Here is a 15,481-nt window from a genome sequence, read left to right on the forward strand (position 1 = left end):
GGCTCAGGTCATGATCCCAGCGTCCTGGGATAGAGTCCCGCATCGGGATCCTTGCTCCGCAGGGAGCCTGCTTCTCCCTCTGACTCTGCCTTCCACTCTGTCTGCCTGTGCTCGCTCTCGCTCGCTCTCTCTCTGACAAATAAATAAATAAAATCTTAAAAAAAAACCACAAAGACAGCACCGCACCCCCGCTAGATTGGCTGGAGCAGCCGTCCCGGCAGCTGATACATACCCAGGGCTGGCCGGGGTGGGCAGCGACAGAGCCCTCCCATGTTGCAGGGATGGGGGGCAGAGCAAAGTGGTGCCGCCAGCTTGGATGACCGTTTGGTGGTTCCCCGTGCAGGAAAATCTGCACTGACCACGAGACCCGCCCACTCCACTGTGGGGTATTGACCCCAGGGCATTGGAAACTCACACCCACGCAAAGCCTGCATGAAAACATTTACATTTCCATACTCATAATCATCCTAGACTGAAACTACCGAATGTCCTTCAACATGAGGGAGTCAAGAAAATGCGGTGCATCCCTTCAGTGGGAAACTGGCCAGCCATCAAAGAAGCAAACCGTAGACTCCCTTGACAACACAGATCAACACAGCCCAACCCCACATGCCCTCCAAGTGAGTGAAACCAGACGTGAGCACTGACATATGGTGTGGTTCACGTGATGTTCTGGAAAAGGCAAAGTGTGGGGACAGGAATCACGTTGGCTTTGCCTAGGGCTGGGGGCTGGCTGTACTAGCCACACGGGGAGACACCAGGAGATCCGGGTGGGTTGCTGCCACAGGTCTTCACCTCGGTTGTGGTGGTGATGACACAATTCTATACATTCGTCTGAACTCTTACAGTTATACCCTGAAAAGGATGGATTCTACAGAATATAAATTACACTTCAAAAAGCAAGTCAGTGGAACAATGAAAAAGTGTGTATATGTAATTGGTAAGTGACAATTTGAAAGTAAGTCAGTATGGTCGTGCATCAGGAAGAAGTCAGTGGGGACCAGACCAGCTCGGTCAGCACAGAGACACGCGCCAGGGCTCATAAGCGCTCTGGAGAGGACCCAGCCTGTGCAGGGTCAGCTCTAGTCTGCTCCAGAGATGCTTCCAGTTCCGGTTCCCTGGAGTCTTATTGCAAGGGCCCCTCAAAAGCATGGATCCCAGGAGACAGGGGTGCCTCTGGACATAGGCCATCCGCAGAGGCTAATGTGACAGCCCCATGGGGCCCACTCAAGACAAGGGAGCTGCTGATGGCCAGGCTGTAGAGGGCCGCTCCTGGGACCACAGAGAGCAGGGCAGGAGCTGGGCAAGCCAGAATGCCAGTGCCTTCAAAGTCTCTGAAAACATACCTAGAACCTGGAGCGCACCGGGCCAGGAAAGGACCACAGCCTTGTCTGGGCTGGAAGAGGAGTGGCGCCTGTCATGGGGGCCTGACGGGTCCTCCATCTGGTCCTCTCCCGAGGAGTCTGGCCACGAGTGTGGGGCAGTCCTCCCAGACACAGCTGCTGCTGGGGGGCCTGGCACTGTTCGCAGACGCGGGTGTGTGCGCAATCAGGCCCTCGCCCACAGCTCTGCGGCTCATACCTCCTATTGCTGGCTGAAGAGGAAGGGGCACGTGGTGGGCCTGGGGGGCGGAGGCTGCTGCAGGAGGCCCAGCTTTGGAGGGGGCAGGGGCAGTGGGTGGAGCTACCGGGTGCCAATCACAGGAGGAAAGAGGGAGCCTCATCCATTTACTGCAGGGGGAGGACACAGAGGTGAGTCTGTCCAGTATGATCTTTATAAGAAGAGAACGGGGCCTGGGTCTCCTGTCCCCAGATGCACGCGAGACCAGGCTGCCTGCAGCTCCTGCATCTCCTTGGTGTGAGAGGTGGCCTCCAGATAAGCCCTCCTGTGTGCACCACCAGTGTCCACCCCTCCCCTCCCTCCTCCCTGATTTGTAATGAGAATCAGCTCTTCCACATCCAAGTCCTCCATCAGGATTGCAATGTTGCCTTCCAATAGCTGACTGCATTTGCCTTGATCTTCAGGGAGGTCCTACTTTGGAGGCCCTACTTTGTGGAAAGAATCAGCCTGTTCAGCATGGGGATTTTTATATTTCCACTTTGGGCCTCCTGTAGCTGAGCCAAGTCTGGGCTGGACCACCATGTGCAGGGAATGTAGCAGGACCCCTGCCTCACAGCACGTACCAATCAGGTCCAAGTGGGTGACAGACCCAAACGTGAGATCAGGAGCCTGAAAACTCCTCCAAGAGAACACAGGCAGCAGTAGCTCTGACATCAGTCTTGGTGGTGTGTTTTTAGGCAGGTCTCCTCAGGCAGGGGCAAGAAGAGCTAAAATTAACAAGCAGGACTACAGCAAACCAAAGCTTCTGACCGGCAAAGAGCCACCAAGACGAGAAGCCCACCTAGTGCATAAAAGAAGATCTTCGCAAATTATACATCTGATGGGGGTTAGTCGCCAAACTATATAAAGAACTCCCTGCAGCTTAATAGTAAGAAAAAAAAAAGCAACCTGACTTAAAAATGGGCAAAAGACATGAACAGACATCTCTCCAAAGACACACAGAGAGCCATCAGGCACAGGTAAAGACGTTCAACATCCCTCATCACCAGGGGCATGCAAATCGATGCCACAATAAGATCCCACCCCACACCAGTCAGAATAGCTAAAATCGGACACAAGACACAAGAAGTGCTGGCAAGAATGCAGAGAAACTGGACCATCTCTCATGGCCGGTGGGAATGCAAGCTGGTGCAGCCACTTTGGAAAACACTGTGGAGGTTCCTCAAAAAGTTCAAAATAGAGCTACCTTATGAACCAGTAATCAAACTACTGGGTGTTCATCTTAAAAAAAAAACAACAACACCAACAAACCCACGAATTTGCAAAGATATCTGCAGCCCTGTTTATTGCAACATTATTTACAACAGGCAAGATATGGAAACAAACTAATTGTCCACTGACAGATGAATGGATAAAGACATGGCGCGCGCGTGCACACACACACACACGAGATGGCCTATCACTCAGTCATAACAAAGAATGGAATCCTGCCATCTTCCACGACATGGACAGACCCAGAGGATATTATGACAAGTGAAATAGGTCAGACAGAGCTAGACAAGCACTGGAAGGTCTCACTTCTATGTAGACTCTCAACAAAACAAAAACAAAACCGGAAACAGAAACAGACCACAGAAATAACTGGTGTTTTTGCCAGAGCGCGGGGGCGTGGGTGAGGAGGAGTGGGCTGAGAAGAAGACACTTTTGGCTGCAGGATAAATAAATCACAGGAGGGAGCGCACGGCCTGGGGAGCACAGGGCACAGTGTAACAGCTTTGTAGGGTGATGGACGGTGGACTCACTGGGGGGAATCACATCCTACTGGATTAAAATCCCACATCACAATGATGAACTCCCGAAACCAAGATGATACTGTGCACCAGTTATGCTGGAAAATGAAATATGTGGGTCATGTTTGAAGTCTTAGTCTTTCTTTTTTTTTAAAAGATTTTATTTATTTATTTGACAGACAGAGATCACAAGGAGGCAGAGAGGCAGGCAGAGAGAGAGGCGGGGAAGCAGGCTTCCCATTGAGCAGGGAGTCTGATGTGGGGCTCAGTCCCATGACCCTGAGATCATGGCCTGAGCCAAAGGCAGAGGCTTTAACCCACGGAGCCACCCAGGTGCCTGTGAGTATATATATTTTTTATTGTCCATTTGCTGGAATAAAAAAAAGGAAACTTAAAAAAAAAAAAAAGTTGAGGATGGCACCATTCAACACAACTTTCTGAAGTGATGGAAACGTCTGGTAAGCCACATGGCCCTATTTGGTGGCCACCAGCCACATGCAGTTGCTGAGCACTCAGAGTATGGCTCTTGTGACTGGGGAGCTGAGTTTTAATGAATCTGGCATCTGTTTGAGTCTGTTTGGGCCAGTGCGACTGGCGGCGGCTGTAACGGACCGTGCAGGTCAAGACTCTGAAAAGTAGTTTCTCTCCTTTTCTGCAGGGGCCTCTCTCCCTCTGGACTGTAAGCTGGTTAGCAGGTGGGAAGGGTCGAGGGCAAAAAGGAACTGCCTGTTAAGACGTCAATACGACTCGAAGTCATCTACAGATTCAATGCAATCTCTAGCAACATCCCAGTGATTCCTTTGCAGAAATGGAAAAATCCATCCAAAAATTCATATAAAATCACAAGGGCCCCTGAACACCCAAACGACATTGAAAAAGAAGAACAAAGCTGGAGGATTCGTCCTTCCTGATTTCAAAACTTACTACATGATCAAAACAGCGTGGTCCTGGCATAAAGACAGACGGACAGACCAGCGGGAGAGAGAGCCCGAGATAAAGCCTCACACATGAGGTTAAATGCTCTGCAACAAGACTGCAGAGACCACTCAATGGGGGGTTTTTGGGCAATGGTGTTGGGAGAACCAGACACGCACGTGCAAGAGAATGGAATTGGACCCAACCTCACACCGTCTACAGAGATGAACTCAGGATGGAGCAAAGCCCTCAAGGTAAGAGCCGGAACCATGGAACCTCTCGAGGAAAGCACAGAGGAAAAGCTTCGTGACATTGAGCTGGGCAGTGGTTTCTTGGATGTGATGCCAAAGATACAGGCAACAAAAGAACAAAATAGCTAAAGTGCGGCTTGATTAAGATAAAAAACTTTTGTGCCTCACAGACCGCCCCACCAGGAGACAGAAGGCGACCCAAGGAAGGAACAAGCATCTGCAAACCACATACTTGATAAGGGGTTGGTATCTACCATATATAGAGATTTCCTGGAACTCAACAACAACAAACCCGATTCAAAAATGGCGAAGGACTTGGAGACACTTCCCCAAAGAAGACATGAATGGCCAATGAGCACACGGAAAGATGCTGGACGTCACCGATCCTCGGAGACATGCAAATCAGGGCCGTAAGGAGAGACCACCTCACACCCAGCAGGACGGGGGCAACTGTCCGAGGAGAGGCGCCCTCGCTGAGCGCCGTGCGCGTCTCCGTTCCCCATGCCTTCATTCTTAGGCTGGGACAGGCAGGTGGCGCAGCTCTATTCTGGGTGTGTCTGGGAGGCTGGCACTGGATCCAGTGGACCGAGTAAAGAGCCCGCCCCCTCCAGTGGGTTGGGGATCGTCCAGTCCAGCCAGAGCCCGAACGGGACAAAGGGGTTCAGGAAGTGAGGATTCGCTCGTTCTTCTGGAGCTGAGACATCCGTCTTCCCTTGGCCTCCGTGGTTCCATCTCCTGGGTCTTGGGCTTCCGGACTCTGGATTTACACCTGCGGCCCCTGGTGCTCAGGCCATTAGACTCAGACACATCGCACCTTGGCTTCCCTGGGTCTCCAGCCTGTGGACAGCAGATCAGGGGACTTCTTGGCCACAAGTGTGCGAGCCTATTCCTATGACAAGCCTCCTCTTGTGGACACCTCTTTACACCCCACTGGTTCTGCTTCTCTGGAGACCCCTGGCGAGTACGCGTGTAACACCCCATGTGGGGGGAACCTGGAGGGGAGCCAGCGGGGTGTCCCTGGGAAGTGGGGTGGCCACCCAGAGCAATGTGTCTCCACGCTCATGTCTCAGGCCTGGGCGGGGGCGTCCAGCAGGGGTGTCGTCCTTGGCAAGGTCCTTTGAGGGCACTGTGGAGGAGACCCCGAGCCTGGCTGGCCCCACTGAGGGCCGCCTTGCAGCTGAGTCTGATGGAGACAAGGGGCTGCCACGTAGGCCCCACGCATGTGGGCTGGCTTTGCTATTTCGTAGTGTGATCTGTTTCTCATAGGGCCAGTGGGTCAGTGATTCTCTTACCCAGGGCCCTCAATAAAGCCAAACATTGTCTCAAGGAGATCCTCATTAATGTGTTACTGGGCCATGTGATACAGACGCTACGCACACACACAGGTCACATTCACAGAGGTACAATGTATGATGGTCCAATGTATCATAACCTGCTTACCCTGGGCTCTTGAGACCAGGAGTGGGCACAAAGACAGACACAGACAAATAGGAGTGGACCGAGAGAGCAGACTGACCGCTGAGGGGTCACGTGGTCGGGTCCTGGCAGTGGGGTATGTGTGGGGGAAGTGGGATGCTTGAAAGTGCTGCCTGTTGTGAGTGGCCCCAGGGGCAGAATCAGGCCCAGTGCTTTCTCTTGGGGATTCAGAGGCTGCAGCCGGCTCGGTGGGAAAGCATTCCACTGCTGACTCCTGAGTCCGTGTGGGCGATCCTCCTGCACAGGTGACGTCGCCGTCGGGGGCGGGAAGACCGGCCGGCACCGCGCATCCTTCGAGCTCCGGCAATCTACGATGACAGTGTGCGCAAGGGGGAGCTTCTTCCCTGGAGACCTTTTTCTGAAGATTTTTGTTAATGAAAATAAACTTGGCTTAAAATGGAACCATGAATTTCAAAGTGTTCAGATTTAGGGATTTACGTGGTGCAGTTGATGTCAACATAAACAGGGCGTCAGGTCTAAAAAAGGCGCAGTAGAATGTGATTTCCCGAGCGTGCAGGCCAGTCCCGGAGGATTAGCTCTCCTGCTGCATTCGTGGTCAAAACGCCGGCCGCAGGAGGGGAAGGATGGGGCAGGTTTGGGGTCCGTACTTGTTGCAACCAGAGTGTCACCGTTTTATCCGCTGCGTCGTTGCTGTCACGAGCGTTCACTGGCAGGCGATCATCTGTCCCCGGAGGAGCCCGAGGAAGCCCCGGGGCCCACTGTGTCCGCACTCAGCATGGGGGTGGCGTGGGGGGGGTGTTTGTGCACACCGCGTAGAGGCAGAGCCTCCGCAAGCACCCGCCCGTGGGCAGATGGCTGGTGGTGCCGAGGGGTGTCCACTCACCGGCCTGGCTTCATTGGAAGGGCTGCTGGGGGCTGGGCACGGTGGGTGCAGAGAGGCGGCCTCTGCTACCAGGACGTGGGGGCTCATCAGCTTAGAGCACTGAATGCAGAGTCCAGGGTCCTGGGCGAGACCCACTAATTCCTGGAGGGGTCAGGACATTGGCACTTCTGGCGTTGGCATTCCAAGAACAGGGGCCCCAGAGAATGGCTATGCGGGAAGCGGTTGGCTCCCAGCGAGGAAGGGTGTGGGCCTGAGGAGCTGAGCTGTTTGGGAACCCGCAGCGTCTCAATGAAGCCAGGGGGCGTGAATGCGGGAGCTGATGCCAGGACCTGACCGCACGTGGGCCAAGAACACGAAAGGGGAAACATAACTGGACGGAAAGGTGCTTCAGCCTGGCACGCACCTGGCACCCTCCCTCCTCCCAGCCTCTACCACTTCCGCTTCCGCTCTGAGCTCTGGCCTCGCTTCCTCCTGGAAGCCCTCCCAAACACCCCCCCACCCCCGCAAGTCCCCGTGAGCCCCAGGGGCGGCCCTGCACCGGTGAGGCTCCGGAGCAGACAGGGACTCAGCAGGGCTCGAGGTCCAGGGGCGAGTCAGACGGGATTCCCAGGCCCTTCCTCCCGGGCTGTGGTACTCTCCTTTGGTCCTGGCAACTGGGGGCGGGGTGCGGTGGGTCCAGGCCTCGGGAGTTTTGCAAGCGCCCCAGTTCATGGACGCACAGTGAGTGAGGCAGATGAATTGTGTCCTCAGGGCAGTCCCCGACCTCAGACACAGCAGGTGCGCCGCAAAAAGCACAGCTCCCATTGGCTCATTTGCTGACCCAGGGCCCAGGGCACTGAACGCCAGACCCCCAGGTTCTGGGGCTGGAAGGAGTCCCCCACCTCCGGAGGATCACAGAATGGAAGGGAACGGGGAGGGAGAGACAGCCTGGCTGGACTTGGCTGCCGTCCTTCTACGGAAGCGGGAGGTCGGGTGGGTGCGGGTACATGACCCCCGCCCCCCACGCACGCACAAACGCCTCTCTATTTTAGAAATAGGTCACTTGGAGCAAAGCACTGTGAGTGGTAGTCTCCCTCCACCCCTGCGGGCCGCTGGGATTTCAGCGCTGGGCTTGGGCTGCGGGGGTGCAGGGGAGGAGAAGAGAGGACCCGCCAGGGCTGTTGCCCCGGAAGTCACGGGGCTGCCTCAGCACCCAGGGTGGGCGGAGGCTGGTGTGTCTGAGAGCCGGCCTTTGGGGAAGATGGTGGCGTCTGCCATCGGCCCTGCCATGAGCAGCCCCCCCCCCCCCCCCCCCCCCCCCCGGGGGCCCCCCCCCCCGGCCCCCCCCCCGGGCCCCCCCCCCCCCCCCCGCCCCGCCGCAGGGACACACACTCTGGGTGCAGCTGGCACGGAGCCCCACGTCTCCCAGACGAGGGGTGTGGCTGGGCTTGGACCGGACAACTGGCCAGGAAGCGCCCCAGGCCTGCAGACAGCCGTATTCTTTCCCACCAGCCCACGTGATCTTTCTGGCATTTTCTGGCCTCCTGGCCAGGGTAGGTCTTTAGGGACCCTGGGTCAGGTCCTTCCTGACAAACTGGAGGCTGAGGGAAGAGGGGGGGGGTGGCAGGTCTCAGAACTGTTAGCCGTGTCCTCCCCACCCAGGTTAGGCTACCCCTTTCCTGGTTAGAGAGAGGAATGGCAGAAAGGGGACCCTCCGCCAGGGCGCCTCCGCCCCCCATCTTGGGTACAGGGCCTCTAGGGACGGAGACGGGCTTCTTGCCCGCCCCGTGGGCTGCACATGCCTGGGGGGCCCTGATTTCTCTGCGGCGCCTCCTCACCTCCCCAACCCTTTGGTCCAGGGAGAACCAGGGGCTCATCTCTGCAGGTGGCCCCTGCCAGGCAGACCCTGGACCCAGGGTGGGCAGTGTTGAGGGTAGACACTCCTCTTTCTGAAGGGCCGGCTGGGCCTCTGCTGCCTTCTGGGGCTCCCCTGCGAGGTGCACCCCCGACACAGGGAGCTCCCCCGAAGCCCAGTGCTCCGCTGCCGGTCCTAACAGCCCCTCCTGCTTCCTGCCGGGTCACACTAAGCGCGAGGGACTGCCCCGGCTCCTCTGGCGTCTGCCACTGAGAAGCCGTCTTGTCCCTGGGAGGCAAAGCCGTCATCACCTCCGGGGAAGGCGGCGGCGCAGGAGAAGCAGAAGAGCTGTAGGGGCTGAGAAAGGTGTGCGGACGTCGGATCCCAGACGTCACTCCAGCCCCCGCTCCCGGAGAAGGGAGGTTTTCCCGCCCCCTCGGCCGGCCAGGCTTCTCGCAGGGCTTAGAGAATGCTCCCGAGCCCGGGCTCTGTGCCTGGCATGCAGTAGGCGCTCCATTAAGGCTCCGTGCGTCCCAGGGGTCAGCAGGGGTGAGGAGCCGTGTTGCCAAGGGCCCAGGGCCGGCCCAGCGGTCCTCACCCGGCCATCGGCCGCGGGCTCGGAGCCCCTCCTGGTCCCGCAGCCTCCGGCTCCAGCCCCGCCCTGCGGGGGCTCCCCCGACCCCAGCCCCGCCCACCTGCCCGGCCCCCGCCGGGCCCCGCCCACCGCTTCCCCGGCGCGGCGGCTCCCGGACCCGCTGGCCGAACCCTGACCCCACAGCGCCCTCTGCTGGGCAGAAGGGAAGTTGCTCCGGGGCCCGCGGGGAGGCGGAGTCGAGCCTCCACACCTGCGGGAGGCCACCGGCGGGGCCACTGGGCATCTGTACCCGCGCGCTGACCGGCCGCGCAGCGACTGCTCACCGGGCCGGGCCGCAAGCCGCGGGAAGTCTCCCTGCGGGCGCGTGGGGCTGCGGCGGGCGAGGGGCCTGGCGGGCGCCCGGCTGCTGGCTCTGCTCACCTGCCCGAGGCAGCGTCCGGGGATGCCCCGGCCAAGGAGCGGCGGACTTGGCCTGCGACCCCAGAAGCCAGGGCACATGCGGGCGCCAGACGGCGGACTTGCGGCTCCCAGGTCTGGAAGGGACTAGACGCCGGTGCCGGGGGGGCGTCCCGGGCTCTGGCAAGGGTCTCGGCTGGGCTCGTGAGTAGGTGATGGGTGACAGGCAGGTGTCGGAAGGGCACTGATGCCAGGCTTTGATCACGTGGCCTGCGACTGGCCGAACTGAACGTGGCCCCTCCCTGTCTTGGAGAAAGGAGAAGACTCTGGGGCGGAGGAGAGGAGAGGGCTGGGTGGGGGCTCGCCAGCTCAGGGATCCCGCCCGGTCCTCCTCACCTCCTCCGGGGAGCCTTCTGGTAGCTTCCTGAGCCCCTGGCCCCTGCTCACACCTGTTTGCCCCCTGCCCACTCCCCACCGGTCCAGCTCTCCGACGTTGTTGATTGTCCTGCTTGACCGTGAGCCCCTCCAGCCGGGGTGGTGTCCATGCTGTTCTCCAGACCCCCTCAAATGGTCCACGGCCCCTGGGGCCCGGGGAGGGGGTGGGGCGCCAAGGTGGTCCTATGGGTGCTCAGCGGCAGCATTTGCAGGAAGCCCTGAGCCCGGGCCTGGCACCTGGGAAGCCCTCCTTTGCTGACACCCCGGCCGTAGCAATCGCTGCCCCCGTCCACCCGCGGGTCTCACGCCCCTGCCCCTCTCGAAGTTGCAGAGAACCCCCGCAGGGCAGAGGGAAATGAGTGAGAGCCTGCTCAAGGAGAGAGGGAGGAGCCAGTTTTGCCGGCTGGGGGAGCGAGCTGTAATTTAAGGCTGTGACTTAAGGCAGCTGACAAAACCCATCTGTGCCAGGAGGCCTGCGCGACCTGCCTTCTCCTTCACACACGGGATGAGGACGCCTGCTGGAGGCTTATGGCTACAGCAGGCTGCGGGGGTCCGGGCAGCGATGCCTCCCCCCAAGCCCCGGCCTCCAGCAGGAGGCTGCGAGCCCTGTGGCTGTGGCCTGCGCTGTCCCAGGGCACAGGGGCTGTCGGAGCTCAGGCCCAGGATGAGGCTGGCCTGCGTGGGCCCGACCCCATCTGCCGGCCTGCCTCTCTTCGGAGGAGGTCCTGGGAGCCTGGTCTGCTCGGCAGGAGGGCCGGCAGGTGGTGGCCTCGAAGCTGGGGAGTCCAGTGTCAGTACCAGGCCGCCCTTGACCCTGTGCTGTGTGCACCTTGTGAGCCCTGCGGGGAGCAAAGACAAGAGGTCCCACCTCCCGGGGGGCGACCACTGGGACAGACAGACGAGAAACAGGTGAATGGAAGGACAGCAGTTCACCCAAGGGCGTATCCCCTGGCTATCTCTCCCAGCAGCCTTGCCCCCAGAGTTCCTCGGCAGCAGGGGCAGCCGGGCCTCTTCTCGAAGGCCTGCCCTCACACAAACCACTGTGGACTGGGTCTAGGAAGCAGGGGTCTCTTCCCTCCCTGGTTCTGCCCGGCACCTCCCAGGGTCTTTGGCCAGTCCCCATCTGGACAGCCATGTGCTGGGTCTGGAGGGAGGCGTTGAGCCCAAAGGCCCTCCTGTCCCCCTTCTGCGGTCAGGGTGTTTGCTGCCCACACAGCTGGCCGCCTCCTCGGCCCTCCAGGCCATGCTCATGCTCTGACTCGGCCCCCGCAGCTCCCACACGCATGTGCCTCCTGGCGCCTGGGCTCAGCACTCCCTCCCTGGTGGGCAGGTTCCCTGGAACCCCGCCTCCTGGGTTGGTGGCCACAGGACAAGCTGCGTGACTTGAAAGTGGTGAACCTCTGGTCTGGCAGAGTCAGGAGGCCCGGGACCCCGCCCCGGGTGGAGGAACACGCGAGAAGGAGAGTCACATGACTCGCAGCCTCGCTCTTCGCTGATTCGTGGAGGTCCCTGCTGGGTTGCCGTGGGGTGCCCGGGGGACCCTCAGGATGGCCTTCTGGCTGGGGCGGGGGTCAGAGACAGAGGAGCGGGGCCCCGAGTGTGAGAAGCCGTCTGTGGCTGGCTCCCAGATGGAGGGGCTCGGTGGCAGGGGACCTCGGGGGGCCCCGCGGGCAGGAGCAGGGAGACGGGATTGGGTCCTACAGCGGCAAGGAGTTGACTCTGGCCGACCACACGCCTGGATGAGCGCGGGAACAGAATGGCCCCCAGCCTGCAGAAGCAGCGCCACCGGCCGGGCCCTGACTTCTGTCTGTGAGCCCCTGAGCGCGGGACCCAGCGGGCCAGCTGAGACTGTCAGCTCACAGGAGGTGGTAGCTGGGGCTCATTTTAAGGGGCTAAGTGTAGGGTGGTTTGTCACAGAAGAGCAGCTAACTGGTATGACCGGCTCATGCCTCAGGTTCCCCAGCTGTAAAATGGGGCCATGGGGCCCTTACTCACGGGTGGTGGTGGGGACTGAAGGAGGGGCCGGGGGGACGGCGCCCTGCCCCCTGCGGGCCCGCACACACCCCACCGCTCTGTTGCCCACTTCCTCCAAATCTTTCGTCTGGGGGCCTCCCTGGAGCTCTTCCCTGCACCTCCTGGCCCTAAAGGGTGACACACGGAAACAGGGCCCGTGAAGTGTCTGCTGGTGACAACACCCATGGCCAGACAGACAGAGGAGCGGCCGGTGAGGGAAGGGCTGTGGGTCGCCGGTGGGATCTGGCGTGCGCCCTCGCTGTCCATGGCCGGCAGGGCCCCACTGAGGGAAAGGGCCGGTCTCTCGGTGGTTCTGTTGTGAGATGGGGGGGCTCCTGTCCCTGCCTGTGAGCCACCCTCCTGCTGAGCTGGTCCTCAGAGCTCAGAGGGAACTGGGGAAGAAGCCAGGATAGCCCGAGGGATGGGACAGGAAGAGCCGGGGACCCAGGGCTCCGAGGAGGGCAGGGGTCTGGCAGACGGGCGCGTGTGTGACCGGGACGGATGGGCCGGCAGAGGACCATCTTCCGGACCATCCGGAAGACACTGCCTCTGACTCAGCCAGCTGAAATGTGAAATTCGCCGGCTGGAAATCAAGGCCCAGAAGGTCCCCAGGACGCATCCCGCGTTGCCCTGGTGCTGGACAGAGAGTGGGCTCCTCGGGCTGGCAGGGTCTGGGTGTCCTTGCCTGCCCCAACCTCACGCGGCGGAGAGAGGACAGGAGGAGGCAGCCCTGCCAGAGTGCCCCACCCCCCAGGGGCAGTGGGGAGGCCGGGCAGCGAGGGTATGGTGGGAGGTCTGGGCAGCAGAGACTGCGTGGGCCCCGGAGGTCCAGGGGGGCTCCCTGGGAACGGAGGCAGGAGACCAGCCAGGAGGCTTAGCCTGGGGCTGTCTAGCCCCCTCTCATCGCTCACACCGGCCCAACAGCACCCCCAAACTATCGAGTACCCTCACCTCCTTCTCTGGCTCCGGCCAGCTCCCAGCCCCCCAACCTGCCCATCACCACAGGACTCCGCAGAGAAGAGGCAGGGAGAGGCCAGCATCTGGGGAGGGGCCCGGCCCCGGCGCCTGCAGCCTCTGCCTCAGCCAGGCTGTGTGCCCAGCGCCGCGTCCTGGGCCGCCCTCCTTCCCCGCCGCGGGGCAGAGCTTGGGTGTGAGAGGCTGCTACTTAGCCTTCTTCTCCTCCCCTCCTGCAGCGGGCGGCCAGGGCCAGGAGCCAGCCACAGGCAGTGGGAATGTCGAGGAACTGGGAGCCGCGTCCCCTGAGGGGCTGCAGGCGGGGTCCGGCCCTCGGACCCGCAGGTATGTTCCAGCCCTCGGACCCGCACACAGCGCCTCCTGGGAGGGTGACTGAAGACTGCCCAGCCTGGGGCTCCATCAGGACACGGGGATGCTGAGAGGACCTGACAGCCCCTTGCTGTGGAGGCCGGGAGAGTCTGGGGGCTCCCCTGTCGGCCGCGGTGGTGGAGGGATCTTACTTGCTGGGGTGGGAGGCTCAGACCCAGGCTGGCGGCTGCAGAGCGTGGCTATGGGGTCAGCTGCGCTGTGGACAGAGCCCGGAGGGACACGGGGCACCTGCAGAGCCTTCTGTGTACCCTTGCATTCGGGGGCATTTCATGGAGCACAGGGGCTGGCCTGGGGGCGCTGCGTCTCCCCTGTAAGCCCGTCTTGCCCCATAACTGCCCGAGACATAAATCTGTTTTCCCGCAAAGACGAGTACATGACACACATCAAAGCTAATGATTGTTTCGTTAAACACCCGGTGACAACAGCCCGCACACACGAAGCATCAAGTCGGGAAGGGCCAGACCCTCCCCCCACAATTCCCATCCCCCACAGGGGCTCATTCAATTCTCCCAAAGATGGCCAAGCGGGCCCAGTGATTAATACCACGGTTCCCATTTCACAGACCGGGAGAGCAAGGCGGAGGGAAGAAGCCGGACTGGGGCCCAGGCCCCGCAGGGCTCAGGGCCATCCCAGCCCCGTCTGACTAGGCGTCACCCGATAACCAGAGCTCCAGCCCCACGCCTCTCCCTGAGGGTCCTGAGCGGGCCACTCCTGCCCCGGTGGGTGCTACTGTGCTTTCCTCTCCGGGTTCTGCAACCCCAAGCCCCGGGGCTGCAGCCGTGCCTCATTGCATCAACACAGGAGGAGAGATGCGGCGGAGGCCACCTCGGGCGACATTCCGGGCAGCGGGCCAGCAGGAGCCCGGCTATGCAGCCAGCGCAGCCATCTGGGTAAGTGAGGGGCTCCCACAGGGGCTCCCGTGAAGACGGAGCCCGGAGGGAGCTGGGCTTGCACTGGTCCTTCTGAGCACCTGAATGTGACCCACAACTGCCCCACAGAGGAGCCTCCAGTGACACTGTCCCCCCATGATGCCAGGGGGCACCCTGGACTTCAGTTTGAGGGGCCACTGCCCCGAGGATCTCAGGCCCAAGGCCGGGCTTCCTCCAGGGCGGGGTGTGTGTGAGCCCAGCTCAGTGCCCCCCCTTGGGCGGGGGGCCGGGGAGGCTGAGCCTGCAGACCCCGCGCTGTCTCCCAGGTCCAGAGGAGCGCCCCGTCCTCTGCCTCGGCCTCCGCTCTGCCCAACACCCTTTTCAAGTCTGGGTTTTTAAAAAAGAATCTGTTGAGAGCCAAAAACGTGGAACGTTGCCGGCACGGAGAAGGCGAGAGCGCGGTGCACAAGTGACCCCGAAGGGGGCGCGTGGCTGCTTACAGGTCGCCAAGCTCCCATCCCGCCAGGCTCCCTCACCCGGGAAGAGGGGGTGGGCCAGGCCGGTCGCCCTGGAGGTGGCGCTGGCCCCGGCGAGCGCCGGGCTGTGGGCGCAATGCAGCACCGCCTGGCCGCGTCCGGCTGCCCACCCGGCTCCGCCCCCAGGTCCCCGCCGGGCTGCGCGCTGCTGGGGGCCGCGGCCCGAGTTCCTGCCAGCGCCCACCGGAACTTGGAAGAAGTCTGCAGAACACCGGGCGCTCCCGCCACCTGCCGCTCCCCGGCCCCCTCCCCACGCGGCTCCGGATCCCCAAGCCTGGCATCCACGGCGCCCACCAGCACACCCCACCCCGCCCCCGCCTGCGGGCCGTGAGCCCCTTCCCCGAGGCCCCGGGAGCCCCCTCCCTGGGCGGCACTCACCGTGCAGCAAGGCATGTGGGCGCCCGCTCGTTCCCCGCTCCGGGCTGATTCTCCCGAGTGTCCTCAGCTCCACCGCCTGCCGCCCGGGCTCTGCCAGCCTGCAGAAGGCGCGAGCCAGTGCCGCGGACCCCGGTGCCCCTGGCTGGGGCTCTTCTTGAGGGGAGCCCTGCAGCTCCTGAGCGTGGGCCTGGTGGCCAGGCAGACGTGTCCAGGACTGTGCAGCAGGGTGTGTGGCTGGCGGCCAG

At 61.3% G+C, this 15,481-nt stretch overlaps 1 protein-coding gene across 2 annotated transcripts in view; it reads right to left on the minus strand.

Moving 5' to 3' along the window:
• Positions 1-15,256, minus strand: part of OSBPL5 (oxysterol binding protein like 5) — a 72,218-nt gene extending 56,962 nt beyond the window's left edge. Inside the window, exon 1 of one of the 2 annotated variants that reach the window (XM_059398935.1) lies at positions 15,237-15,256. In XM_059398935.1, the coding sequence (XP_059254918.1) occupies positions 15,237-15,251 (15 nt within the window). In that variant the 5' untranslated portion in view covers positions 15,252-15,256. The remainder of the gene's footprint in view (positions 1-15,236) is intronic. The other variant, XM_059398949.1, reaches the window with a different exon arrangement.
• Positions 15,257-15,481: the final 225 nt, after the last annotated feature.

Source organism: Mustela nigripes, chromosome 1 (genome assembly GCF_022355385.1).
Source record: "Mustela nigripes isolate SB6536 chromosome 1, MUSNIG.SB6536, whole genome shotgun sequence".
NCBI classification, from domain to species: Eukaryota; Metazoa; Chordata; class Mammalia; order Carnivora; family Mustelidae; genus Mustela; species Mustela nigripes.